The following is a 27,425-nucleotide window of genomic DNA, read 5'->3' as shown; positions in this document are numbered from 1 at the left end:
CTAATTCATGTCCCCTCGTGCCACAGCCCCTCATCATTTTGGTTTTCTGTGTTGGGGTCCAGAGGTAGGCCGTGGCCTGCTGCTTGTGGGTGTCCTTGTGGGCCCAGACGTGGCACGGGCAGGCTGCCATGGCCAAATTTATGATGTTCACCACAGCTTGCCCACCACGGCAACCCCAGGAGTGAGGATGGTGGGACCAGATCCTGCCCTGGTGACCAGAAAGATCCTGGGGATGGGATATATGGGGCCACCTGGGGGCCAGCCACCGGGACTATAGTGCGTGTCTGTCTCTCTCGTTCATCTCTAGAGGAGGATCCCTCTGAAGACGAGTCGGGGAAGGACCCGCTGGGCATGGAGCAGCCATTCCCGTCCCCCCAGCAGCTCCCACAGGCCCCGGCGGACGAGCCAGCCTCCCCTGCTCCCCTCCCATCCCTTCCCGGCCCCGGCCTGGCCCCCGAGGGCCCCCGGACGTTCCCGCTGTCCCCCTTCCCAGGGGGCGAGCGGCTCCCGGGGGACACGCTGCTCCCCAAGCCCCCCCCGCTGCAGCCACCCCCCTACAAAAGCGAGGGTGCCGGCGGGGGGCTGCCCTTCCCCACCGCTTTCTTTGGGGCCAAAAGCAGCGCCGTGCCCCCCGTCCCCGTGCCGCCCGCCGCCAGCCCCCCCGTTGAGCCCGCCGAGGGCGGCGGGGGCAGCTCGGCCGACGAGGAGCAGCTGGATACGGCCGACATCGCCTTCCAGGTGAAGGAGCAGCTGCTGAAGCACAACATCGGGCAGCGGGTCTTTGGGCACTACGTGCTGGGGCTGTCGCAGGGCTCCGTCAGCGAGATCCTGGCCCGGCCCAAGCCCTGGCGCAAGCTGACGGTGAAGGGCAAGGAGCCGTTCATCAAGATGAAGCAGTTCCTCTCCGACGAGCAGAACGTGCTGGCCCTGAGGACTATCCAGGTGCGCCAGAGAGGTGAGTGGTGGGGTGGCCCCGCACACCGGGTCCTGCCCCGCTTGTCCCAGCAGCACCCAAGGGTGCCCTGTGCCATGCTGGGATCACCCAGCCCAGTTCCCTGGTGAGACAGGAGGTGACACTGCGTGGAGTCACCCCCAACACGCAGGGTTTGTCCCCAGGGGTCCCCAGGAGCTGCTTGCTACGGGATGGGGACCCTTTGGGATTGCCCTGGCAAGCAGCAGCAACGCACAACAACCCGGTGTGGAAGGTGCACCCCCAGTCATGCTTCACTCCTTTATTCTGACAAGTGCCATTTAATTATTCATGAGGCTGTTTCATGGCCTATGAATCGATGTGTGGCGGAATATTTTGTTAAAATAATGAAGTTTTAGCGCTGTGGGACTGCGGTGAAATAATGGCAGTGGCTCCTCGCCCCGTCTCAGAAATGCTCCGGGTGGTGGCAGTGGCATCGGGTCCCTCGGGTCCCCAGCCGGGAGGTGTGAGCTGGTGGCAGGGGCTGGCAACTAATCGGGACCGGTGTTTTTTTTCTTAAAAACCAACATCCCTAAAAATAACTGAACACGAGTAGCAGTAAATACTTCCTGACATACGAGCGGAGCTTGTAAAACCAGCGCCGGTGACAAATCTGTTGTCATGCCTCTTTGATCAGGGAGCATCACGCCGCGGATCAGAACGCCAGAAACAGGCTCCGACGATGCCATCAAAAACATCCTGGAGCAGGCGAAGAAGGAGATAGAGTCGCAGAAGGGAGGTGGGTTCTGGCTGCTCGAGGAGATGTCAGGAGTGTGCAGGGCACAAAACAGCCGGGCATCCTGCCCCAAACAGGGCTGGGACCCTGGAGTAGGTGCCCTGGGCTTGTGGATGCTTCCTGGCTCCTCCCGTCAGCACAATGGGTGCTGGCAGGGCCAAAAATGAGCTTTTTGGGGCATTTGTCCCAGTGCCATCCGTAGAGAAGATTTGGGAGAGGGGATAAAGAAATCCTGGTGAATATTGTCATGAGTGTGAGCTGCGTGTGCCCCCGGTGCCCTGAACGCAGTGCTTTTGGAAAAGGGCTTTCCGAAACTTTGGGCCTAACCTTTCCCTCCCCCTTCCCCGAAACAGATGATTAAATGAGAAAGCACAATCCATATGGCATGAGGAATCATTAAAGCAGCTGTGCTCACAGTCAATTACAAGAAATGAAATACATTAAAACAGGTAGTCTGCTGAGAAAGCAGAATCCCGGCGAATTAAATTAGACAGGAATGGTGGAAAAACAGGCAGGGAAAACAAACATGTTTGTCTATTGCCATCGTTGGTAATGGGATTTATTTTGCAATTGTCAAAATGGAATCCCACTTAGATACAGGAGTGTCACAGCATTCGCTTCGCTGGATGCCGCCATCCAGGTTTATAATCCGTGCTTGTAAAATCCCTTTTCTCATGTATTTTGAATTCTGGCAGCCTTTTGATCCAAAGTCCTACAAGAAAGAGAAGCTGTTGCCTTTAGCATCAAATCCAGGTTTGGGTGGGGTGGGGGACGTGGCTGGTGGCTGTCCCCAGTGGTCCCACAGCCATCCTGTCCCCTCCAGCAAGGTGTCATCTTCCCACCCAGCCTGACAATTTCCATGCTTGCCATGCTCTGCGAAAGCCGCTCTGTTATTAAGCAAAGGCAGAGGAAGGAAATGCAATTAACAGCCCATCCTGCAAGAGTTTTAATGGGATTAAAAAAGCAGCAAGGAAAGAAATCCCACGTAGGCACAGCGCAGTGACAGTGGCCTGGGTGTCGCTGATGCTCTGGCTCAGTTTTCTGAAGCTGCTCCACCAGCATCTGGTGATGTCCCCATCCCCAGAGCCGCTCCCTGGAGAAAGGGAGGGCTCCATAAACCCAATTAAAGCAGGGGAGACCGAGGCAAGAGGGTTCTGGACAGAGCACAGCCAAGACCTTTTGCATTCCAGGGAGCAACCCCTAAAATTTCAAACCCCTCCCTCCCTCCATCAAACCCTAGCCCGGCACCTCCATCTCCCCCACCGAGCTCTGCGCCTTGGGGCCCCCCCTCACTCCTTTTCCTTGCAGGTGAGCCCAAAAACCCTTCAGCATCTCAAGCGGTGGCCAACGGGGCGGGTGGCAGCAGCTCGGAGGATGCCATCAAGAGCATCCTGGAGCAAGCCCGGCGGGAGATGCAGGCGCAGCAGCAGGCGCTGCTGGAGATGGAGGCGGGGGGCAGCGGGCGCCCCGGGGGCACGCCACCCTCCGAGCGCTCCACGCTGGCGGCCGTCAGCCAGAACATCGTCCCGGCGTACGTCAAGCAGGAGGAGGGGAGCGGGGCCAGTCCCGGCCCCCCGCAGACGCCCTTGGCCGTCCTCTCGCCCGCCGCCTTCGTGCAGAGCATCATCCGCAAGGTGAAGTCGGAGATCGGCGACGCTGGCTCCTATTTCGACCAGCACTGGGCGTCGGAGCGCAGCCTGCTCAGCCGGCCCTACACCTCCGTCTCGCCTTCGCTCTCCTCCTCTTCCTCGAGCTACTCCGGCATGGCCAACGGCCGGGGTTGGCCGCGGGGAGAGCCTGGTGAGAGTGGAACCAACGAGGACGAGGTGCCACCGGCCGAGGATGAGCCCCACCGGCTGGCGGAGATGAAGACGGAGGGCGCGGGCACGGAGCCAGCGGCTGGTGGAAGGCTGTCCTACTACCCCGCCTACGTGCCACGCACCCTGAAGCCCACCGTGCCGCCGCTGACGCCGGAGCAGTACGAGATGTACATGTACAGGGAGGTGGACACGCTGGAGCTGACCCGGCAGGTCAAGGAGAAGTTGGCCAAGAACGGCATCTGCCAGAGGATCTTCGGAGAGAAGGTAGCAGCCTGGGGAATGGGGTCTGGTGTCCCCTCTTTGGGGTGTGGGGTCTCCCCTTCAGTGCCCGGGGGTGGTTGATGTCCTCCAGCACCTCCTGCCAGGGTCCCCGCTGTGCCCCAGTGGGTCCCCTCGGTGGATGCTGAGTCCTCAGTGCCCAGCCCAACCCTACACAGTCTCCTGGTGGCCAGGGTGGGGACGATGGCAGCAGCCCCTCGGGTATAACCCTGTGCCGTGCCCAGGTGCTGGGCCTGTCCCAGGGCAGCGTGAGCGACATGCTGTCGCGGCCCAAACCGTGGAGCAAGCTGACGCAGAAGGGCCGGGAGCCTTTCATCCGCATGCAGCTCTGGCTGACGGACCAGCTGGGACAAGGCATCAGCCAGCAGCCGACCCCCTCCCAGGGTAAGTGCCACCGCCGCCGCGTCCCTTGCTCCTCAAACACCCCTCTGACGTTGGCATCCTAATGCAGCAGGGTTTTGTTGAACCCCAACCCCATTGCTGGAAGCTGCCCCGTGCCACCCACAGCCCCCCAGCACTCACAGCCCGCATCCCACCAGCATCGGGGGGTGGCGTTCATCCGTCTCTCCAAAGCCGCCCCCCCGACTCACCCAACTCGTTCCAAACCCCCTTAATTAGTATGTTAGGCAAGGTAGGGCTGCTGCTCAGATCCTTCAAATGTTATTTTGTCAGAAACGGGTTTTGAAAGTCATCAAAAAAAAACAAAAACCACACACAACAAAAATCCTTGGCTTTGTGCCTGGAATAAAGCAGTAGCTGGGTTTTTATTTTAATGTTGTGTTTTCTCTCTTTAATTATTCCACCGCCGCTTCCTACTTGGCCGTCGATGCTGGCGAGGCTCTGCTGGCTTTCCCCCTTTCAGGATTAATAAATAATAATAATAAATAAATGAATAATAAAGATAACCTTTACATTCCCTCTGCCATCCTCTCCCTTGACCCATGCCAATGCCCACTCCATCATCACGGTGGGACATGGGTTTGGGTAGCGGGTCCCACCGGTGCCACTAACCCGTCCTCTCCCGGTGCCTTGCAGCCAGCCCCGCCGAGCCCCAGCCGTCCCCCTCGCCGCCCCCCAGCCCCGCCGAGCACGAGAAGGGCTCTCAGGAGCCCCTCACCCTCGCCCTGGAGAGCAGCAAGGAGAACCAGCAGCCCGAGAGCAGGGCGGCACTGGGCAAGGCGCACCCCAACAGCCAGGGCCCCGTGGGCATCCAGGAGATCGTCGCCATGTCCCCCGAGCTGGACACCTACTCCATCACCAAGAAGGTCAAGGAGGTGCTGACGGACAACAATTTAGGTGCGGGCGGCGCCGGGTGCAGCGCTGTCATCCCCTTTTCTGGCTGTTTTTCTGGCGAGGCCGGGGCGTTCGGGTGCTCGGCAGGGGTGGCGGGGTCCGTCCCGCGCTAACCGCCTCTGCTTCTCCTCCGCCAGGCCAGCGGCTGTTTGGGGAGAGCATCCTGGGCCTGACGCAGGGCTCGGTGTCCGATCTCCTCTCCAGGCCCAAGCCGTGGCACAAGCTGAGCCTGAAGGGGAGGGAGCCCTTCGTCCGCATGCAGCTCTGGCTCAACGACCCCCACAACGTGGAAAAGCTGCGCGACATGAAGAAGCTGGAGAAGAAAGGTGAGTGCAGGGGCTGAGTGGTGGCAGCGGAGAGGGGCGGCCGGGGGCGAGCGGCGTGCAGCTCCTTCTCCTTTCCTGCAGCCTACCTGAAACGTCGCTACGGGTTGATGAGCGCCGGCTCAGACAGCGAGTCCCCCAGCGCCCGCTCCGAGTGCGCCAGCCCTGGTCTGCAGCCCCAGGACCTCAGCCTCCTGCAGATCAAGAAGCCGCGGGTGGTGCTGGCCCCCGAGGAGAAGGAAGCCTTGAAGAAAGCCTACCAGCTGGAGCCCTACCCGTCCCAGCAGACCATCGAGCTGCTCTCCTTCCAGCTCAACCTCAAGACCAACACCGTCATCAACTGGTTCCACAACTACAGGTAGGGTGCCAAGGGGACGTGCCCGGCGGGACGCGGTGGCATGGTGGCCGTTTCTCTTCCAGGAGAAGAGATTTGGGGACGTGGGGTCCCGTGGGTGCAGGATTGCAGCCAAAATGCTGCGGGCACCAGGCTTCGGTCTTGTAATGCCAATTCAGGGATCCTGTATTTTCCTCCCCCAATCCCACAGTGTTGGTGGCCTGGGGGAGGTTTTAGTGCTGTGTGGAGGGGAGCAGCACAGTCTGAGGGGCTGTGCCCCCTGCCGCTGTGTAACACAGCTTTAAAAGGCATGTGAGCACTCACACTGAGTCCACTCAGCCTGCGTGTGTTGGTAAATATCTATAGGAGCTGGCTGAATTTTCTCACACAAAGCCCTTGCTCATTGGGAAGACTCAGAGGAAAGCTTGGAAAATCAGGCTTTTTGGAGAAATACTGACTAACGTGGTTTTTTAAGCCCGTGACTTTTCCCCTCGTGTTGTTCCAGGGAAGTCACTCCTGCTCTCGGTGAACAAAAAAGCCCTGGAATAGGTCTTCAAAAAATGATATGTATTAAAAAAAAAAAAAAAGGTAGTGGAAAATGCGTGCAGAAGTATGTCAGCGTGGAAGGCTGCGGGTTGGAAAGAGCCCAAAGTGTTGCAAAATAGTTTCCGCTTTCATGCGGCAGCACCGCGCTGTCACCAGGAGGGGTTGACGCAGGCAGGCGGGCGACGCCGTTTTGGCTTTCGAGCCTTTCACACATCGAGTGATTTGATTGACTCCCCCCCAGAAAAATGCTTTAAAGGATGACAAGTCGGGGTTGTTGTGTGTGCAGCGATGTTGTTGCGTTTTTCAAAGCGAAGCGTTCCTGGCTGGAGATGCTTTTTGCCAAAGGGGATGGATGCTGATGCTCCGTGCTCGTGTCCCCGCAGGTCACGGATGCGCCGGGAGATGCTGGTGGAGGGCACGCAGGACAACGACACGGACCCGGAGCAGAGCAGTGGGGCAGCCAGCCTGGGGCGCAGGGCCCCGCACAGCCCCGACTCGGACACCGAGGACCGAAAACCCCTTTTCGAGGGGAGCGAGCACCCCTGCGCCGGCGAGGTGAAGGTGAAGGAGGAGCAAGGGGAGGCAGGCGGCTGGGGCCACCGACGGGACTCGCGCAGCCCGGCCAGGGCAGCAGAAGGGACTGGGCCCCCGCAGGAAGAGCGAGGAGGAGCCCCCCGCGCCGCCGCCCCCAGCGCCGGCAGCCTCCCGCGGCGGGGAGGCCGTGCCGGAGCCTCCGGGGGTCCCCCACCGCCACCACCGCACCCCGACCCCGGTGGCTCCCAGTCGTCCACCAGTTCATCCCGCTGCAGCCTGGAGGTGTCCCCCAGCTCACCTTCGGCAGCTTCCTCGCCCGGCCTCGCCGGCTCGGCCTCACCAGGACCGTCCTCAGCCGGGCCGGTCTCACCGGCGTTGCCTCCGGCCCCCGGCCCCCGGCTCAGCACCAGCGTCCAGCGGCGCCACGAGAAGATGGCCAACCTCAACAACATCATCCACCGCCTGGAGCGGGCTGCCAACCGTGAGGAGGCCCTGGAGTGGGAGTTCTGAGCCGCCCCGCTGCCTTGGATATATGTATAAAAACACACACACACATATATATATTTTGGTAAATTCAGCGCGCACCCAGAGGCGGACCCGGCAACGGAGGCGAGCGGCCGGTGGAAGGGGGACGCCCGCTACGAAGCTGCCCCCCGCTTTTGTTTTAAATGTGAAAAACTGGGAACGATTTTAGAAAAGAAAAAAAAAAAATATTTATAGACCTCTTTTAGATATTTTAATAAAAGGATACTTTGGAATTTATTAACAGCTTAAGCTGCTTTGATATTAAAGATAGCTATAAAATCAAGATGATGTAGCAGTCGTGTCATTAAATGTACACTGAAGTCTTGTAGTTTGCCACTGGATGAGATTAAAAAACAAACAAACAAACAAAAAAATAAAACACAGAAAAGACTTATTGAGCAAAGCCATCAAGAAGCACTATGAGACTGACCAAATTTAATAAACTTTTGCATAGCGGTTTTCCACATCTGTCTGTAAGACACTGCATCGCTTCGGCCCCATCCAGAGACTGTGTTATAGTCCATGAAGACTCTAAATTGAAAACCTTGACGCCATCGAGTATGTATTTAGTTCTGGTGGTATGTTTTTGCAACCTTTGTAACCCAGAATGTCACGTGCAGTTGTATATGTTGTAGAAATGTCTGCAATAGCCTTCTTGAACAAGATGTAGCATGGTACGAACGCGGGCCCTCGCGCTTCCTCGAGTCGGCAGCCGGTGCCAGCCCCGAGCGAGGACAGCACCTGCCAGCCACTCCAAAAAAAAAAAAGGCAAAAATGACCCAGACAAAGCAAGCTGTCTCTAATTTTGGTGGAGAGAGATGGGAAGAGGTACCCAGGGGTGATGCCCAGGGCAGCTCTGGCTGGCTGGGACGGCGTCCGGGTGCCTGCGCTCTGCGGTCCTCCTTTTGGAAAAGGAAATCAAAGAGGAGCCTCCGAGCCCCGCAGCTCCAGTGCTTGGGGACAAGCACTGAAAAAAGCCAGGACACCCCCTGCTCGGGGGCTGTCCCTGCACAACGTCCAGCTTTGGGGGCTGAAGCACTTTTTTGGTTCGGAGGCTTAGGGCTGCGGGCAGGAGGAGCGTCCCCTCGCTGTGGCCGTGTCCCCTCACTGTGGCCATGTCCCCAAGCGGTGGCTTTTACAGCATGGCTGGGACGAGCCCTGGGGTTTCGAGCTGTGCTCCTGCCCTGCGCTTTGCTCGGGGCTGACCTGCTCAAAGCACGACGGTGCCTTGGCTTCCCAGCACTGACCCCGTGCAAAGCTGTAGGAGCGGCACGGTGGCACCCGCCAGCCACGCGCCACCAGATCGCTTCCCTGGGGCACCCCAACCCCGCTGTCCCCGCTAACGAAATGCCTTTCAGAGAGGAGGGTGGGTTGCGTTGGGTTGTTCTGTGCTGTTTCCTGTCTGTTCAGTCTCTCGATGCATTTTGCAAGCGCCAAAACCCCGGCGTGCCACGCTCCCACCCCTCAGCCGGCACCCGGCAGAGACACCGGCAAAGCCCCGCACGCCGTCGGCTGGGAGAGCTCGGTGCCAGGCCCCGAGGCTATGCATTGAATAGTTTTCCACTGTAGACATTTTTATCAGAATAGAAGGTATTTTTATACTCTGGTGGTCGTCAGGGAGCGATTTGAAAAGCAGAACCCACTTGGCTCTCCAAAGGCAAGGCTCTGCAGGCACCGCAGCCCTGCCCGCACCGGCGCGAGCTTGCCCGAGGTGGCTCCTGCTGGTGCCACCGCGCTGCCGACGGTCGAGGCGTACCCATGGCCCTACTGTTCCCCGTAGTGTGCTAGTGTTAGCTTTAGTGGAACGGGATTTGATGAAGCACTTAGGGATAGCCTTTCGAACACGGAAATCCTGTTGTACTAAACGCTAGTGGGACATACCGATGACATTTTGTTGGGCTCCTGTACTGTACTTCAAAAGTTTCTATGAGATCGACGAACTTTGTTAAAAATTTTGGAAGGGACAAGTTCTGTAAAGAGCCACTAAATACAGAAGTTGGATAAGACTCTGGCGTCGGGGTGTGTTTGTTCGTGGGGCTGAGATGTGCGGTGTCGGCTCCCTCTGGGTCGCATCCCTGCTTTGGGTCTTGTGGCCATCCGCACCTCCCAGTGCTCTGGGAAAAAAAAAAGGGGGGTGTTAAATGGGGTCAGCCCAGCTCAGGGTGCAATCCTGCCCTGTGGCAGGACATCCCTGGCAGGGTTTTGCCCCGGCACAGCTCTGTTCCATACCACGGCTGCTTTAGTTTCCATCAGGAGCCGCCTGACCCTACGGAGCTCGGCACCGCCTGGCGATTTTGTAGCTTCCGCCACGAGGCGGGGGTGTTTGCGTTTGATGAATTAATAAATCCATATGTTGCGTATCTGTTTAAGCTTGTTTGTCGGCTAACACGTCGGGAAGGATTTATTTTTAATGAATATCTGAATGGCTCGAGAAGCTCGGCCGGCTGCCATGGAAACTGCAGCCCTGCTCTGCCTGACGGGGCCACGGTCCCCAGCTGGGTGCTGCAGGGGGGGGGATCATCACCCTGGATGCCCTCACAGCACCACTCCGAGCACCAAAACATGCAGCAGGATGGCAATGCCCAACCGGGAGCAGGACTAGGTGAGATCTTGAGCCTGGCTGGCTTTCTGCCTCTGTTTCCCCAAAAGGACCCCTCCCAGGATTGACCCGAGGAGCAAGGAGCTGGGGATGTGCGTGCGGCTGGGGCAGGGGCACGGGGTTGTGTTGGCCCCTTGCACGGCAGCAGGTCCTGGTCTCTGAATGACACCTCCACCAGCACAGCGAGGGGACAGGCAGGGTGTCCCTTCCCTGGCTCAGTCATCTGGCTGGGAACATCCCACCAAGGGGACCCCCAAACTGGGCTCTCTCCTCCCTGCAGGGCGCGGAGAGGTTTTAGCACCAGCAGCGTGCTCCAAGGCAGCCGGTGCCTAATGAAGCTAGGAGCTAATGGAGATATTTGACTGGGAGGGTTCGGATTATTGGAAAAAAAATAAATTCTGCGGCTTGTTTGCAGACAATCTGTCTTCCATCTGATGACTCTTCTGCTTCTGCCCAAGCTGGCAACGCTGCAGTGATTTGTGTGTGAAGATAGCAGCGGGGACGGCTGGCTGGTTCATCCCCATCCTCGCTGGCACACCTGCCAAGCCACAGCCACGTGGATTTATGATCATCTGGCCTCTGCCACGCAAGTCCTGTCCCTCCAAAGGCAATCACTGCTGCAGCTCGGATGGGCGAGGTGATGTGCTTGCTTCCAGCAGCTGCTGGGGGCATCCCATCCCATCCCATCCCATCCCATCCCATCCCATCCCATCCCATCCCATCCCATCCCATCCCATCCCATCCCATCCCATCCCATCCCCATCCCCATCCCCATCCCTGCAGGCAGGGACCTGGGGCAAGCCCCCCACATTGGCCTCATCCTGCTGGGGTGACAGCACCCTTCCTGGCCCCGTGGACATAATAGGGACAGGAGCGGGGGTTAAACCCGCTGGTTAATTCCCACCTAAGCCAAATGCGCAAATGAGAATCAGAGTTAGGAAGGAAATTCTGAGACTGTTTATTGTAGGAAAAACACGAGCCAGTTCTGGGAAGGCAGAGGGAGAGCGAGACGGAGCCACCCAGCCAAACCCCAGGTGCTGCCGGTGCTTCTTCCCCCAGAAAACCTGGAGAGGAGGGGATTCAGCAGAGGCAGCGCAGGAGGAGCTGGTGCAACGCCCGGCTGCAGCACCGTCCCTTGTGCCCGAAGCACAGGAAAGGGCCGTGCCCATGAATTAACAGAAACGTGCACATCACACCGGGGTGCCACCCTGCCCCTGTGCCCGTGGTGTGGGTGCTGGTGCAAACCACAGGGGGAACAGCAGAGAAACGTCTGCAGGAGACCCCCAAACCGCCAGCGGTGGCCGCGCTCTGCTTTGGCACATGAATCACTCGGCACCCTCCACCGCTGACACATACGTTCCTGTTCGGTGCCGTGATGCTTCCCCTTTGTCAGCCAGCCCACGGATGATGCCCTGCCCTGAAATATCCGTCCCGAAGCCCTGAGGGACGTGGCCGGGAGCACGGTGAAGCTGAGCAGCAGGAGCCCGGTTCCTGCGGGGCTGCCGGCAGCGCACGAGTCCCCCGGTGGCACCGGCTGCGTGGTGGCCGCTGCAAGCTGTGGTGTCACTGGGGAAGGCCTGCGTGCGCCCATGTTTTCGTTCTTCAAACCACATCCTGCCAGAGCATAGGGATGCAAGGGAGCTCCTCTGAGATCAGGGAAGGCGGCACAGCCCCCCCCAGCAGCGAAACACCCATCCGAACCCTCCCCAAAATCCTCACGGGTGCATAACCCCCTGCTGGTGCACCGGGAGCTCCCAGCAGACCCAGTTTCCAAATGAAATCCGCAGGGGCTGCGCACCCCAGGTGGCACCGAGGGTACAGGGAGGGTCACCAGGGCCTGACCACGTCTCAGGGCTGGTGGTCGCGCTGCCTCTCCAGCCAGTCCTGCCGCAGCCGGGCCACCTCGCGGCCGTACCGCTCGTGGAGCCGGCAGAAATTCGAGCAGCTCTCGGTTGTGGCAGCCCCGGCGCTGCCCGGCTCGCCGCTGGACGCCCGCCTGCGCGGTGGCAACGGCGGTGGCCGCGGGTTGGTGTCATCATCGCTGCCCTCACAGCTGGTGGCATCGGGCAGCCGGTCGGTGCCTGGAGTGTTGTTCCACACCGCGCAGCCGTTCTCCTTCGGCACGGCGGGCAGAGCTGGAAGCCTCTCCGGGGATTGCTCCGTCCCCGAGGGCTGCGGCTTCCAGGCGGCAGGAGCGTGCCGGCAGCACGGGCGCCCAGCGGCCAGTCCCCAGCGCATCTCCTCCAGCTGCTTCTCCAGCTCCCGCACCACCAGGCGCATGTAATCGAAGCTGGCCCGCGACAGCGACTTCACCCACGACTCCATGGCAGCCTGGCTCTCGGCCGCCAGCACGTAGGTGCGGGATTTGGTGCCGCCGAAGCGGATGGCGAAGGCGAACTCCTCGGCCGAGTCGCAGAGCTCCACCGTGCAGCCCTCCAGCACGATGACGCCCACCGGCTCGCGGCTCTCGCGCTCCTCGAAGTAGAAGAGCATGTTGCCCTTCAGCACGAACCAGCGCCGGTGGTAGGCTGTGTGCCGCTCGCCCCGCTTGTAGAGGAAGCCGGCGTTGTCGGCGGGCGAGTCGCAGGTGGCATAAAACGCCAGGCTCCGCTCGTTCAGCTTCATGGCTCCGCGCCCTGCGGGGAGGAGAGAGCCCGGGGTTGAGCGTTAAGAATCCGACGGCTTATTTTGTTCCTGGTGGCCTTGGCACCCAGGAAATGGAGCTGGGATAATAAAACCGCGGGCACGGTAACCCCGCTGCGGCCGGCGGGTGCTGCCGACTGGGGGCTCCCCGGGGAGGGGTTCCCCAATACCTGAGCGTTTTCCCATGGAGGAGCCCCGGGCAGGGCTGGCCCCGCTGTCCCACGTCCCCTGGTGCAGGTGACCTTATCGCCGTGTTTGCCTTGTGTCGTGGCGCTCCTCCCTGCCGCACACGGGGAGGGTTTATGGCCTGCGCCACAGATCCGGCTCACCTGGGACCGTGTCACCCAGGGCAAGGCCCCCCCCTCCTCACGTCCCCCTCTCCATCCACTTCTTTCCACCCACCTGGACCTCACGGGCACGGCTCTGCCTCTAGCTCCGGGCTCCAGCTGCCACCAGCATCAGGGACACAGGAGCACTGGGTGTGGGGCCGGCCGCTGGCACGGGGCTGGCACCTCGCTGTCCCCCCAGCCTGGACACCTTTGGTGGCACCTCGCTGTCCCCCAGGGCTCGGCACCCTTGGAGCACCCCCAGTGGAGCACCCGGTGGATCCAGGCGAGGATCAGTGCTCGTTTCCACCCGGCCCCACCATGGGGTTTGGGGAGCGAGCGGGTGCCCCTTCCCCGGCTGCTGGGGGCACCCCTGGGGACCCCAAAAATCCCGGGCACCTTTGGAGACGGCGGGGGCGCTCCCCTCCTGGGCGGCACCGGCACCGGGACGGCCCCGGCCGAGCCCCACCACGGCTTCCCCAGCCCCGGGCGCTCCGGTTCCCGCTCCGGTTCCCGCTCCGGTTCCCGCTCCGGTTCCCGCTCCGGTTCGGTTCGGCGCCGCCCCCGCCTCCAGCCCCGTCCCGGCTCCTCCCGCTCCGGTCCCCCCCCGGCCACCTTTTGTCCTCGGCTCCCCGGGCTCCGGCGCTGCTCGGGCCGGCCCCACAGGCGGAGCGCTGCCTCCCGGCTCCTCCTCCTCCTCCTCCTTCTTCTTCTCCTCTTTCTCCTCCTCCTCCTCCTCCACCGCCCCTCGCCACGGCCTTGGCTGGGGACCCGGGGTGGCCCCAGCCCTCGGGGGGTCGCGGCGAGGGGCGCAAATGCAGACCTGGGAGGCGCACACGCAGGGGTGGATGGATGGATGGATGGATGGATGGATGGATGGATGGATGTGTGGGTGGATGGATGGATGGATGGATGGATGGATGGATGGATGGATGTGTGGGTGGATGGATGCAGGGGTGCACAGATGCACGGATGGATGCCCAGGTGGAAAACCAGCAGCTCAGTGCTCACAGCGCTGAATTTTTTGAGCCAGCTTTTTGGTGTGTGCGCCCAGGAGCACCCGGCGGAGGGCGAGGGGTGGCTGGGTGCTCCAAGCTCAGCGGGGAGGGCTGGAGAAAAAGGTAGCAGGGGAGAGGCTGGTCCTGCGTGGGTGGGTGAGCAGCTTGGTGCAGTGCCAAGCTGCAAGTCCTGGCTGCTCTCCTGCTCTCCAAACCGTGTCCTTGGGAGAGGACAAAGCGGCCGGAGAGGGGGCTGTGCCCATGTGGGGGGAGAGGAGGATTTGAGGAAGAAGCTGAGCAGTCTGGCCAGCCGTCTGGGGGCAGGTGATGACCAGTGTGAGGAGCTGGAAAGCAGCGGGCGATGAGCCATGAGCTGGGCTGGTGCAGGCACCAGAGGCACCGGGCGTTGTGCAACTGCGTGGGCAGGGATTGCGACCCCCTCGCTGCTTCCTGACGGCGGAAGCCGCGCGGCACTCGAGCCACTGATGCGCTCGGCCAGGCGGCCAGGGCTTGCTCCATCCAGGCCAAGGGTGAGCGGGTCCAGCTGAGCCATCCACGTCCTGGGACAGCCACAAACTTTTGCTGGGAGAAGCTTTCCGTGCTCAAAGCACCACCAGCCCAAGAGCCACCTTGGCAGCGTTCCCATCCTCACCGTGCCCAATAAATACCAGCTTCACGGAGTCACTCTCCCTGTCTCTGTCCATTTCCTGCAGTTCCTTCATTCCCCTGTTCTGCAATCTGGATGGTTCAGCAAAAATGGTGCTGGCATTTCTTTTGAAGGACACCGACAAAGATATCCTGCCCCAGGCAACAACCGTTGCCTGCAGGTTGTGCTCCAGGCTTTGCAACCTCTGCTCGGGGCAGAGGTTTTCAGTTCACCAAGGGGTTCCTCCATCGCTTGCAGACTTTCTCTTTCGGTCTGTAAAAAGGGATTTAAAACAGCACTAAAACCATCCGGCCTTTATCTTCCCTCCTGAGCAGAGTGGCTCTGTTCAAGGCCGCTGGTGTGAAGCCTTGGCTCTCTGCAGCGCTTATCTCCCCGCCTGGCTGCGAGGTGCCCTTTCACACACCCAGATTAGGAGGGAGAAGGCCCGTGGGGAGAAGCAAGACCTTTTTTAAACCAGCCTGGGAAACTGCAAAAAAGCAGCCACAGCCCTTTGCCAGGACTCCAAAACCCCGAATGCTTCATGCAGCCCCGTTGAGCAGAGGTTGTTCCCCTCTGGGTGCCTGGCCCCTTCCTGGGGAGCCCCTTGGCGGCTGCTTTGGAGAATCACCCGAATTCTTCCAGAATCTCCAGCAAAATTCCCCGTGAGTTTTGCTTCCCGTTGGGTCTCCCCTGGGATGGCCACGTGTCTCTGCACGGCCTCCAGCACTTCCCCTTCCGAGCAGCCCCGTGATGTTTTCCCTGGTGTCCCCGCAGCGGCCTCCCAGCCGGGGGAGCGGAGCCCGTGCCTCGGTTTCCCCAGGCAGGGCGCACGGGATAACTGAACGCCCCACCTTGACCCCGCTTGGCAGTTAGGAAAACAGAGAAGAAGAGGGGCTGAGAGGAGAAAAGAGGCTGCTGAGCACCCTTTTTTTTGGACACTGCCTTCGGATTCCTCTTCCCACTGGAAGACGGTGACGGGTGGGCGAGCTGGCACCGCAGCGCGGAGAGGTGCCCGAGGCAGCCTCTGATTCACGGGAAGCTCTGGCTCGGCGGGGCCAAACGAGGAACCTTGGGGTGCTGGGGTGCTCCCAGCCACATGGGGGGCGAGCTGGGACCCCCCCCGGGGCAGAGCGGGGGCCCCTGCGCTGTGCAGTGCCGCGGCCGCCCGGGAGGTGGCAGCTGGAGCCCGGCCGTGCGCGGGGCTGGGGAGGCGCTGGGGGCACGGCTCGAGGTGGCAGCACCGGCAGCGGTGTCAGCATCACCTCCTTCCCTCATCACCACCAGCAGCAGCACCTCCTTCCCCGTCCCCAACACCGCCAGCATCACCGTCACCGCCACCTCCGTCACCATCGCCACCACCATCGCCCTCACCACCATCACTCTCACCACCCTCACCACCACCCTCGCCACCCTTCCCACCACCCGCCCCGCCCTCTGAAGGAGGAGGCGAAAACCAGCCTCGAGTTTTTTTTTGGGGGGGCTCGGCCAGCGCACCCAGCAGCCCCCCATTTCCAGCTGTCACCCCCAAAATCGCCCCCAGGCAGAGGGGGGACCTCATCTCAGCGCGGAGGGGCAGAGGTCACCGTCACACCCCACCCTGGGAAATGCAGACGTGCCTTTGGGCACATCCCAAAAACGAAGTGGGTGAGAGCGAGGGAGTTAAGGAGAAGTGGGGAGGATGGTTGGACGCTGGCAAAGGCTTCTGCAGGAGGGGAAAGCTGCAATAGTTAAAAGCTGAGCCCAGCGCTCAGCAGAAGGGAAGCGGCGGCGTGTGCCTGCACCAGGGCATCTGCGCAGCTCGGCGCAGACAAACAGAAAAAGCAGAAGTCAGTGGGAGTGAATTGGTAGTCGGGGACTGCAAAAAAATCCGTACAGGAAGCAAAACAAAAGAGAAATCGTGAGCCGTAAGGGCTGAGAACACCGAGAGGGTGCTTTTGAAAGAGCTGGAGATCACCGAGAAAACTGCAAAGCTCCGGGCTGGGGCTGGAGGGGCAGGAGGAAGGAGGGCAGGAGCCGGGCTCTGCCGCCCGCTCGTCTGTGCTCAAAAACCCAGCCAGGAGGTGCAAGCATGCACGAGGCATCGGCAGGAGGAATTAAAAAGCAGCTTTTAAGGTAAGATCTCTGCACTTCGGCCACTCCTGGACACTTGCAAGTGGCGTTTTTCTGGATCCTGCAGCGGGCAATGCCTACGGGGACCATGGGGTTGCAGCCCTGCAGCAGGGCTCTGCCCCATCTGGGGGTCCGGGGGGCTGGAGGGGGTCACGGGGCCAGCACAGGGCACAGCACCCACATCCTGCTGTCCCACCCCATCACAGGGCGGGTTTCCCATTGAGGCTTTTTGCCCAGACTGGGCATGAAAGGAGCGAGCGAGCGTTTTAAAGCACCTCGGGGGCCGGACCCGCTGTGCTGGCACACCAACGCCTGCTCCCCAGCAGCCCCACATGCCTCGGCCCGCTCGGTGAGGGCGGCGGTGGTGCTGAGCTCCCTGCAGTCCCCGCCTTCCCGACACCCACATATCAACCCAGTGGCATCTATAAATCCCCGGCTGCCACGTCCTTGGGTTTCCCCGGTTTGTCATGCTGGGCGAGCCCCTGGGCAGGGCTGCTCTGGTGCGCCCTGCGTGGGGGTCCGGGGGTCCGGGAGGGCTCATCCGGCCCCATGCTGCTGCCCCTTGTGCGTGGCACGGGAGGACGAGGCCCTGGAGGAGCCCTCGGGACAGGCGGTGACACGGGTGGGAGATGTCGGTGGGCCAGATGTGCCGGTACAGACCACACGCCAGCCTTTTCCTGGAAAAAGCTGCGGTGAAAGTTTATCGTCCTCCTGTTTCCCATGCCATGGGGTGGGCAGCCACAGGCCCACCGTGCTGACCCTCTTCCCCTGGGGCAGGGTGGCACCGGGACAGCACCAGGATAGCCCTGGGGTGGCCAGACCTGGCCCCATGGGCACCCACCCCAGTCCTCACCCCTGCTCGGGGCTGGGCACCCCCTGCTCAGGACCAGAGGGACAGAGCCATTTGTCACCCGTGGTGGGACACAGCAGCTGGCCCTGCTCCTTCCCTTTTGCTCCGAGATGATTTCCTTGGCTAAAAGCAGAGGAAAAATATGAAAATCAGGCTTTGAGACCACAGCTCACCCACCACCACCCCGCAGAGACCCTCGTGTCCCGGCTGCAGAACCGAGCCCCATTTCCCCTCACCACCCTGAGCCCCCAAACACCCCCCGGAGACACCAAGAACTCACTCAACCCCCCAAAAAACCCCAACCCCAACCCGTGCCGGCCCTTATAAACCAGAAGAGCTCAGCCTGCTGTTTGTCCCGGCTGCTCCGCGGGCGCGCAGGCGATAAGATAAAGGCTCCGGAGCGGGGCGCACCCGCGGAACGACCGGTGCGGGGCGCCGGGGACCCGACTCCGGCTCTGGCTCCGGCTCCGGTTGTGGCTCCCGCTCCTCTCCCGCTCCGCCCCCGCGCAGCCTCCGCCCTCGGCCGCTCCGTTTACATAACGCCCGGGGCCGAGGTCCGCGCCCCGCGCCGCCGCGGCTCCGCACGGCGGAAATGCGGAGCCGCCTGCCCCGGTTTCCTGCCTGAGCCGAGCCGTGCCGAGCTGTGCCGTGCGCCCCGTCCAGCCCCGGTCTGTCCCCGCTCCGTCCCGGCTCCGTCCCGTCCAGCCCAGCCCAGCCCCGTGGTGTCCCCGTTCCCCGGTGCGCCCCGGGCGCGGCGCTCCGCTGCGCTCCGCCATGGGCGAGCGGCCCCCGGACGCCTTCTCCTGCAGGTAACGGCGGGGCCGGGGCTGGGAAGCGGCGGCTGCAAAGCGAAAGTGGCGGCGGGGAGGGAAGGGAGAGGGAGGGGGGAGCCCCGCCGTGCCCCCGGGCGCGGAGCTTTTGCCCCCGGTTCGCTCCCGCGGGGACGCGATCGCTCCGCGCCCCTTCCCCCTTTGCCCCTTTCCCCCTGCTCCCCAGCCTCTGGCACCCCCGGGACCCACTTTCTCCTCCCCCCCTCCCCCCATAACCTGGGGGCCCCCTCCTCCCAGCACGCCTTTACTCCCTGGGTCCCCCTTTTTTTGGGGTTCCATGCAGCACTTTGGGGTCCCCATCCCGGCCCCCTACCCTGCTCCATGGGTGCAGCACGCACCCACCCACCCCTGCACCTCCCCAGAGCCCTTCAGCACCCCTGGGTGGCCCCTTGGGGAGGGCGCAGGACCCTGTGGGCGATGCGGGGGGGCTGTACCCTACCTGCCCCCCCCGCTGCCCCCTTGTCCTCTGCCCCCTTGGCCGCTGCGGGTGCCGAGCGGAGTTGCCAGCCCCGAGCCTGCCAAGCTGCTCTGGCTTTCTGCTCCCCGTGGACTTTGTTGGCTCGTGGGCACTGCCTGGCTTGGCAAGCATGGGGGGGCCATGAGCACGAGGCCAATGCCCCAGCAGGCAGCATCCTGCCGGCCTCCCCGTGCCCTGCCGGCGTGCTGAGCGCCGCTCGCGCCAAGCGGGGTCACCCGTGGAGAGCCCCGACCCGCTGGGACCAACGTGGTCTCCGCTTCCCCGGGCTGGGATTTACTGTCAAGGAAACCGGGGCGAGTTGTCGAGCTGCGATTTCGACATTTGTTATTGCAAATTGCTTCAAGATGTGCTGGAACCGTGTGGGCTGGCGGCCCCGAGGGACTTTTCGGGTTGCTGCGCTTTAGGTAGTGAAAGCAGCTGGAGGAAGAGGTGGTCGGTGCGGGGACCTCACGCCGCCCGCGTGTCCCGTGTGCCGTCAGGCTGTGCTGGCAGGCTGCGGGCCGGGCTTTAAAGGCCTGTGAAATTACTGGCAGCTTTCGCTTTGACTTGTTTGGGACTAGATCAGCGCCTCTGATTTCTTTTTTTTAACTCGTTTGTGGTGCAAGGAGGACTTTGTCTTTGTGCGTCCCCCCTCCTACCCTGAGTACTGTCTGTCTTTTTTTTTTTTCTCTCTCTCTCTTTTGCTTTTATATCTTTATTGTGTCTGTAAAGATCCCTTTTGGTTTCGCTGGAGCCCATGGGGTGGTGGTTCTGCCTCCACCACATATCGCCCCGGAGAGGCTTGTGAGGCTTTCGAGGGGTTTCACTGCTTCTGCTGGGGGGCAAACCTCTCGCCTCCCCCACCCAGCTGCTCGGGGGGGCCCGTGGGGGCTCTCCGCTGAGGCACCGGGGCATGGAGAAACCGTTTGGACAAATCCCAGCAAGTGAGACGAAGCGAAAGTGCAAGAGCTGCGCGACGGCAGGGTTTGTGGTGCTGCCAGCGCCGCTGCGGCTCGGCGAGGAGGAAGGGCCTGATCCAGCCCCGGCACCGCCGCGGCACGGAGGGGGAGAGCCTGCAGCTGCGTCTCCCACGCCCCCGTGGCAGCGATGCATTTAACACAGCGCCGTGAAGCACATCGGGGGGGCAGCCCGCAGGGAGCAGCCGCAGCAGTGCCGTGTGTGCCGGGTGGGAGCCGCCGCGGAGCGCCTGGCACCGCGGTGATGGGCGCACGGGACCTACCCGGTGCTTTCCTGAGGGCTAAGAGAGCCTGGAGCTTGTGTTTGGCCCCAGCTGGGTGGTAGCTGGGACGTCTCCATCCCGTCTGTCCGTGGGGGTGATCAGGGAAGCCAAATCACTGGATTTCCCCCAGCTTTCAAGTTCTACAAGGTGGTGTGGCAGTGCTGTGCCGCCCGGGCAGGACCACGCGTTAAGGCACAGCAGCGGGGGCACTCGGGGACAGCGTGGAGCTGCTCGGGGCTGTGGTCTTGCACCATCAGCCTCTGCCAGACCGCTGGGAATCCCCACCACCACGGGAAGATGCTCCCAGTGGGGTTCTCATCCCTTCCCGAGCTACATTTCCAGCCCCAGGGGGGGAATTGTCCTCTAGGGCTGTGCTTGCTGCCACCCCTGGGTGTCCGTGGCAGCAGCGTGGGTTCAGTGCTGGGACAGGCAGGGCACAGCCATGGGTGCTGCTGGGCAGAGGGCTGCGAGTGCCAGGGCTGGAGCTCTTTCTGCTGTGCTTGAGCTGTCCCAAGAGTCCTCGGCCACGTTGTGGTGACCCTGTGTGTGTGGGTGCCCGTTTTTGGGGAGTGGCTGGGGGCCCTGAAGTCCTCGTCTCTTCCCATGGAGTCACTGGAGTCGTGCTGTTGGGACTTTCCGTCCCACGCTGGGGTAACCGGGCAGCGTTTAACCGCTGCTGAAGCAGGTGGGAGGGAGCGGAGGCTCGGCTCAACTCGAGTTGAAAGGCAGCAATAAAACTGCATGGGGTGGATGTGAGCGCGGAGCCAGGGCTGCTTCCCATGGCTGCGCCTGGCCAAAGGACGCGGTGTGTCATGACCCAGCTCGGAGGAGGCCCCGGGGGGGGGGACGTGGGGGTGCTCTCCTCCCTTACCTCCTCCATCCCCCCCTTCCCACACCAGGGGGCTGCATCCAGGGCCCGTCCCCACCTCTCCCCCTGCCCCAGACCCGCTTTGTCCCGGGCAGCAAAGCGTCAGCGTTTCGGTGCCGTCCCCAAACAGCTGCGCCCAGCTGTGCTCTTTGCCTGGGGTCGCATCCAGCTGCCACCCAGTAACGGGACGCAGGGGTGGGACGGAGCCCAAGCCTTGCTGGAGAGATGCCCCGTGCCTCCTGGCCCTTGCAAAAGCCCAGGACCCGCACCCCCCGAGCCCCCCAGCCGGATGCAGCGGCACAGAAAAGTGCCGTTCATTGTAAGCCGGCCTTTTTACAGCCGCCCCGCGAGCGGGCTGCGGGGCCGTGCCAAGAAAAGGCTGCTGCCTGGCTCAGAATAGCTCTTTTCATGGAGGACATCCTGGGAAGGAACAATGTCCCCGCTCGCGGCATTGTGGGAACCGGGCATTTCGGGGACTCGGGAAGCGAGGAGCTGCGGGGCCGGCCGGGGCGTTACCCAACCCCTCCGGAAAATCGCCCCTAGGGTGAGTTTGGAATAGGCTCCGAAAGGGAGGCTGCCCGGGCTAAAAATGCAGAGCTTTTCCTCTGCTCTGGGGACGGTTGTTTCGGGGTGAGCCCTGCACAAATCAAATTTCCTATTGAGGCTGCTGGCTCGCCTTCCCCTGGCTCGGACGCCGGCGGCGAGGGGCTGCTTTCATTTTCGGATTGCCCGGCACGGGGCAAGGCGGTGTGGGCTTCGCTCCGGAAAAACACTTTTCCTGCAGGCACCCAATTTGCCGAAACGCTGCCTGCTGCCCCGTGACCTGGGGCTGGTTCACGATGGGGCCGGATCCTGCAGCTCTGCTGCGCTTGCCTGCTTTTGGTGAGGCCTGCCAGCCCCAAAACTGCCCCGTGCTGCTGCGTGGTGCCATGCGCTGATCCTTTTTGTACCATGAAGGAATAAGCAGCCTTGTGCCAGATCCGGCCCTCCCGCTGCCTCGGGGGCCGGGACCCACCACGACACTCTTCGGGTTGGGCAATGGGGCTGGTGGTGGAAGCGTTTTAATTAAATCTCCCGGGAGCGCCAGCGGCGGCGCAGCTGCAGGGCCGGATCCGGGCGCAGGCTCGGGCTTGTTGCTGCAGCCTGCATCAAAGCGCGCCCGCGGCCGGTCTGCCCCGTCCCGTCCTGTCACGCCTCGCCCCATCCCATCCTGTCCCCCTGTTCCTCGAGAAATGGTGCTGGGCGCTCCTGGCCCTGCGCCCCAAAGCCACCCAAACGGCGCCGAGCCCTTCCAGCAGCTCTGGGTGGGTGCCTTGGGTCACCGCACGCCGATATTGTGCAGGATTCCCCGTCCAGTGCACAGGAAAGCAGGTTGCTGTCGCAGCTTTGGCTCGATGGTGACCCGCAGGGCACGAGTGTCAAAATGCCACGATGCCAAAAAAAAAAAAACACCCTCAGAGCTGGGTCGAAGCGGAGCATCCATCCTCGTCCGTCCCCGCTGGGTGGGGATGCAGGCGGTGTCACGAGCAGGAGGAAGCCGCCGGGGCTGCTTTTCCCATCGTGGTCCCGGCTGGAAAACACCCGTCACTGCTGGAAACGGCCTCGGGCTCCTTCCCACCACGTGGCGCGGGCGAAGCCCGGCGTTCCCAGAGCAAAACCTCTCCCCAAATGGGAGCGTGAAAACTTCGGAGAGGTTTCCACCTTCCCGGCAGCATCCCGGCCGCCTGCAGGCGCTGTCCCCGGGGGCTCCCCGGATTCCCTCGGTGCCGCGGCCGGCCGAGTGGTGCCGGCGATCCCCGGGTGCCGGAGGAAGCAGGAGCGCAGGCGGAGGGTGCTGAGTCACGGGCAGGCTGGCGGTGCTGATAGACGGCCCCGCGCGGGGGCCCCGCCGGGGGGCTCGCCACGGCTCGGCCGCGGGCAGGCGCACGCCCGGCAGCGCCGCCGGCCCCGCGTGGCTCTTCTGAGAAGCCAGGGCTGGCCGGGGGCTGATAACATCTCCCCTCGCCTAGAAACTTCTGAGGACGTACTAGGAAGCCCGGCGGGTGGGCAGAGATAGAGGCTCGCGTTCCCAGCGCCGCGCGGCGTTATCGCCTCCCCGTCTGCAAACCAGATCCGCCGCGCTGCTGCTGTCCAAATCTCCCCGCTCGCTTCCTCCCGGCCCCTTGTGTTTTTATTTTATTTTTTTATTAATTTTATTTTATTTTTTTCCTCCCACCCCGCCCCGAGAAATGCAATCACTTTTCCTCCCCTTCTAGCAGCTCGGGCGCTGCTGCGTGGCAGGGAGGCCGCCGAGCCCGTCCTGCCCCGTCCCGGCAGGATGCGGGCGGGCTGGAGGATGTTTCCTGCCTGAGCAGAATGCACGGCCCCGATAAATGCTGCGTGCCAGCACAAGGTACGGGGGGAAACAGCGCCAGGGAGCTCCACTGAAGGGCTCGCCGGGGCGGCTTCGTGACTCTTGGTGGCCCGAAACGGTCCCCGAGGCTGGCAGAGCGGTGCCACCGGGTTGGCACGCACAATGTGATTCTGCTGGAGCCCTGCGGCCACCCCAAGCAGTGCCACGGCCACAGGGCAGGGCCTTGGGGTGCCTACAGCATCTGGATGTGGCCGTGGAAGGAAAACCCAAATATCCCAAGCCATGTGGAGGGGGGTGTGTGCGTTTTGGGGTTCCTTGGCAAGCCCAGGGAGCCGCGCGGCGTTTCCAGCTGGGGTCCCGGCTGATCCTAAAGCCCGGTTCCACTTGCTGAAAGGGGTTAAGCATGGAGTGAAGAGCTCTGTGCGGGACCGTGGGACGTGGCAGGGACACGGGGGGGCACAGCTCACCCCTGGCACCTGCAGACAGACAGACAGACAGACCCCTTCACCCCATCCGAGCGTCCCCCCGGGGAGGCATTCGCTCACCCCCTGCCGTGCCGGCAGCGCGGCCACGTCTCCAGGTGAACGCCAGCCGAGGCAGCTCCCTCCCTGGATTTCAGCAGCCATTTATTTCCTTTCCTCCCCCCTCCTACTCCCTCTACCTCCTCCCCCCCCGGCATTTTTATCAGCTCAGCTGAAATAGGTCCCTGGAGGGAAACCCATCAGCGCTGTTAAGCCTTGGCAGAAGGAGAGCGGATACGGCCGGGCCGCGCGTCCCGCGGGGAGCTGCAGGCAGCTGCGTGGGCAGGAAGCCGAGCAGACGCCCCGTGCCGGCCGGGTGGGGAAACTGAGGCACGGCCACGCTCAGCGAGCCGGGTTTGGCACCGGCAGGCTGGGAGCTGTCACCGCGTCTCGCTTGGGCAGCCGCGCCGGTCACCGGGGCCGTGCTGCACGCGGCGAGCCCCGGAGGGGATAAACAGGGAGCGGTGACCACAGGGGAGGTGTTGGGGTTGGATCCTTTTGGGGACTGCCCTGATGGCCCTGCTGTGTGCTCTGTCTTGCAGCGCGGCCGCCTCGCTGGAGCCACGGCAATGAATGGGCACGCTCTGCCGGCCGGCACGCCAGCGCATCCCCGGGGCTGGCATGAGTTCTGCGAGCTGCACGCCATCAGCACCGCCAAGGAGCTGGCGCGCCACTACCTGCGCTTCGCCACCGAGCACCCGCACCATGACCTGCTGGCCGCCGAGAACTTCTCGGTGCACTTCACCGACCTCTTCCAGCAGTATTTCTGCAACGAGGTGAAGGAGGGCTTCGCCATGAGCCAGCTCCGCATCCTGCCCGCCGGCCCGGCGCGGGATTACCGGGAGACGCAGCGGCGGCACACGGACGCCTCCCTGGGCACGGTGGCTACCAAAACCGAAGCGGAGCTGGCCGCTCGCCCCGAGCAGCCCGTCCGAGCTCCCGAGGCGGCCCCCACAGGGCTGCGCAAGTCGTGGAGCTCGGAGGAGCTGGCGGGGCCGGCGCGGAGACCCTTCTCCCTCAGCCAGCTGCGCCGGAGCTGGCGCAGCCTCTTCCGACGCCGCTCCTCGGATGCCCTCCCGGCGGAGGCTGATGGGGACGCAGCAGAGGCTGCTCTGAAGCCGGGACTGAGCAAGCGCATCCTGCCCTGGGGGCTGTCGCGGGAGCAGCCCCCCGAGGTGCGCAAGGAGGGGTTGCTGAAGTACGGGCTGCTGGACGAGAGCTCGCTGGACAGCGGGACGCGCTGGCAGCGCTGCCGCCTGGTGCTGCGCAGAGCGGGGACGCCCGACAGCGAGGAGTACGTCCTGGAGCTCTTCGACCCACCCAAGGTAAGGCTCCCTCGCCTCGTCCCCACTCAGGTTTTGGCTGTATCATCCTGCCTGGGGCTTCCCTCAGGGTGTTCAGAGGGCAGAAGATCCCCACGACCCCATGGCAAGGGCAACGCGAGCACAAATTACCACCAGTGGTCACAAAACCTTTTGGGTTTTTCTCCTCCGGGGCCCCAAACCTCGCTTTTACAGCTGGAAGCAGAGCTGGGGAAGGGGGCTGGTGTCCTTGCCTGCCAACACCACTTGTCCCCATCCTCATGGACCCGTTCCCACAAGGTGGATGTCACCAGGGTTGGAACCGGGTCTCACGAACCCCAAATTCACGCGGTGCCTGTCCCCGCGGTGCTGTGGCTTCAGCACCTGGAGCCTTTGGGGAAAACTGGGAAAGGAAAAGAAAGGGAGCACAAAATGGGCTCTGAGCCCTCCTCGGTTCCTGTGGGATCCGTCGGGAGCTCAGTTTTATTTTTGTCAGCATTTCCGCAGCCAGAGCCTGGGATCCTGGGGGAGCTTCGGGGTGCTGAGCGCAGCGGGAGCGCCGGCGGTGCCGGATCTGCGTGACAGCCGCGCGGCGGCCGGGGGGGGACAGCCGTGGCTTTTAATCTTTAAAAAGCCAGTTCCTCCACATGGCGGGTCTTACGTAGACGGAACGGGCTGGGCTTTTTTGTCTGTGGTTTGTTGGTTTTTCCTTTTTTTTTTTTTTTTTTTGTGCTCACTTAACTTTGAGCAATTCGTGCTCTGGAGCAAGGAAGCCTGGCATGGAGGAGCTGGCGCCCGGCTGCTCCCTGCAGCGGGCTGAATCCCTGCCCTTTCTGCCCAACAGCCCCAAAACACCTGCAGGGAGAGAGCAGAGTTTAAAAAATGATGAATGTCTAGGTCTGAAAGTAAAAAGCAGCCCAGCTGGGAGCCGAGGAGCAAAGGTCCCTGTGCCAGCCCCGTGCTGCCACCGCCGCTTTCGCTTTTCGCAGCTCGGCGTCACGTGCGGTGCAGCCGCTGCTTTCGGTCCCACGGGGAGGCTGTGCAGGAGCCCGGCTGGGGCTGAGGCTGAGCCCCAGCACCCTGCTCGGTGCTGGAGGCAGGGGCAGCGCCTCTCCCTGCCTCCACCAGCCTGGTTTTGCTCCACAGGGGTTCAGGATTTTGTGTTTGTCCCCTTGGCAGCGCACGTCCCCGGCTGTAAGGGAGGTGTGGCTGTGGGTGGCATCGCTCCGGGGCTCTGCGAGGCCAGGCAGCACCCATGGGTGCCACCCTGGCACATCCAACAAAGGGGTTGGTGTTGGAGCTATCTGGGGAGCTGCTGCCAGCTTTGCTCCTCCTTATCCATGGTGACCCCTGCCCAGAGGTGCCCTGGGGGCTTGGGCGGATGAAAAGGGGCGAAGCCTGAAGAGATGAATACAAGGGCACGGGGAGGGTCCCTGCCGTGCCCCCTGCCCCTGGAGGACGTGGTGATGCACTTGAAATCCCATCTGGTGGTGCAGCAGCCTCTGGCCACCTTGAATCTTGAGCACCACTTCTTGTTGCGCTCCCGACGCCCCGCAGGAGGAGGAGAGCGATGGGAGAGGAGACGGGGAGCAGCAGGGATCACCCCAGCCCCCAAGAGGCATCCACAGCCGGGCATTTTGTACGCCCTGCAGCCCTGCTCCTGGCAGTTCCCAACCAGCTGGTGGCTGCCCGTCCCAGGGGGGATAGGGCCGGGTCCCCCCCATGTGTGGGTTTCCCGTCCCGTTGCGCCGTCCCCGCGCCAGGGCCGCTCCTCGCCCGGGTTTCACAAATCTCAGCAGTAAATGGGGTTCCTGTGAAAATATCCTCAGGGCGGGTCCTTCCTTTCTAATGAACTGGCCGGGGGCCAGCTCCTCGCCTCCTCGGCAGCAGGAGGGCTGCAGGCAGCTTCCCAGCCCCCCCCCGGCCCCGTTATTGCTCGGGTTGGAGCCAAGCCGGGCGTTGGGCAGGGCGAGACCCAAAGGTGCGGGTTCGGGAACCCCTGGGGAGAGCTCAGCACCATCACCCCAAGGAGGCAAAGCCCTTGCCAGGACAAACAGAAGAGCTTTGTGATTCTTTTTTCCTTGGAAATAACCAAAAATCCCCCAGGGGAGGGCTGGGGGCAGCCCCCTCATTTCCCAGCTCTCGCTGCCACCTTGGGCTCCCTCCAGCCCTGCGGGGCTTTGCCGCTGCCCTGCACGGGGCCAGCCCCCTCCTTCCCTGCCCCTTCACCCTTTAAACAACACGACACCCGTTGAAATTCAGCTCAGCCGCCCGGCTTGGCAGCGTCCAGCCGAGTTCCCACCTATTTGATCATTTTCCAGGTC

At 62.6% G+C, this 27,425-nt stretch overlaps 3 protein-coding genes across 18 annotated transcripts in view; 2 read left to right on the top strand and 1 right to left on the bottom strand.

Annotated features, from left to right (window-relative positions):
• CUX2 (cut like homeobox 2) overlaps positions 1-9,366 on the top strand; it is a 56,300-nt gene extending 46,934 nt beyond the window's left edge. For all 5 annotated transcript variants that reach the window (XM_072024315.1, XM_038187442.2, XM_038187446.2 and 2 more), the window contains 8 exons: positions 308-955; positions 1,608-1,709; positions 3,015-3,790; positions 4,030-4,189; positions 4,841-5,101; positions 5,236-5,424; positions 5,506-5,779; positions 6,685-9,366. In XM_072024315.1, the coding sequence (XP_071880416.1) occupies positions 308-955; positions 1,608-1,709; positions 3,015-3,790; positions 4,030-4,189; positions 4,841-5,101; positions 5,236-5,424; positions 5,506-5,779; positions 6,685-7,345 (3,071 nt within the window). In that variant the 3' untranslated portion in view covers positions 7,346-9,366. The remainder of the gene's footprint in view (positions 1-307; positions 956-1,607; positions 1,710-3,014; positions 3,791-4,029; positions 4,190-4,840; positions 5,102-5,235; positions 5,425-5,505; positions 5,780-6,684) is intronic.
• Positions 9,367-10,893: 1,527 nt separating this feature from the next.
• Positions 10,894-13,664, bottom strand: PHETA1 (PH domain containing endocytic trafficking adaptor 1). 6 transcript variants are annotated; one of them, XM_072024493.1, is made up of 3 exons: positions 13,544-13,664; positions 12,773-12,882; positions 10,894-12,595 (listed from the first exon to the last, which is right to left on the bottom strand). In XM_072024493.1, exons 2-3 carry the CDS (start codon positions 12,786-12,788, stop codon positions 11,808-11,810), a joined length of 804 nt encoding a protein of 267 aa, XP_071880594.1. In that variant the 5' UTR covers positions 12,789-12,882; positions 13,544-13,664; the 3' UTR covers positions 10,894-11,807. The 6 variants fall into 6 exon arrangements, with proteins under 6 accessions (XP_071880594.1, XP_071880593.1, XP_038043570.2 ...); XM_072024492.1 differs by lacking the exon at positions 13,544-13,664 and adding an exon at positions 13,005-13,537; XM_038187642.2 differs by lacking the exon at positions 13,544-13,664 and adding an exon at positions 13,328-13,537.
• A 2,358-nt stretch (positions 13,665-16,022) lies between these two features.
• Positions 16,023-27,425, top strand: part of SH2B3 (SH2B adaptor protein 3) — a 27,859-nt gene continuing 16,456 nt past the window's right edge. The window contains exons 1-2 of one of the 7 annotated variants that reach the window (XM_072024487.1): positions 16,023-16,684; positions 24,343-25,125. In XM_072024487.1, the coding sequence (XP_071880588.1) occupies positions 24,370-25,125 (756 nt within the window). In that variant the 5' untranslated portion in view covers positions 16,023-16,684; positions 24,343-24,369. Of the gene's footprint in view, positions 16,685-18,204; positions 18,341-20,772; positions 21,471-22,858; positions 23,319-24,342; positions 25,126-27,425 lie in introns of those variants that run through there. The other 6 variants (XM_072024486.1, XM_072024485.1, XM_072024490.1 and 3 more) reach the window with 6 other exon arrangements.

This window comes from Anas platyrhynchos, chromosome 16, assembly GCF_047663525.1.
Source record: "Anas platyrhynchos isolate ZD024472 breed Pekin duck chromosome 16, IASCAAS_PekinDuck_T2T, whole genome shotgun sequence".
Taxonomy (NCBI): Eukaryota; Metazoa; Chordata; class Aves; order Anseriformes; family Anatidae; genus Anas; species Anas platyrhynchos.
The sequence above is the reverse complement of the archived record's forward strand: the minus strand, read 5'-3'. Positions and strand labels throughout refer to the sequence as shown.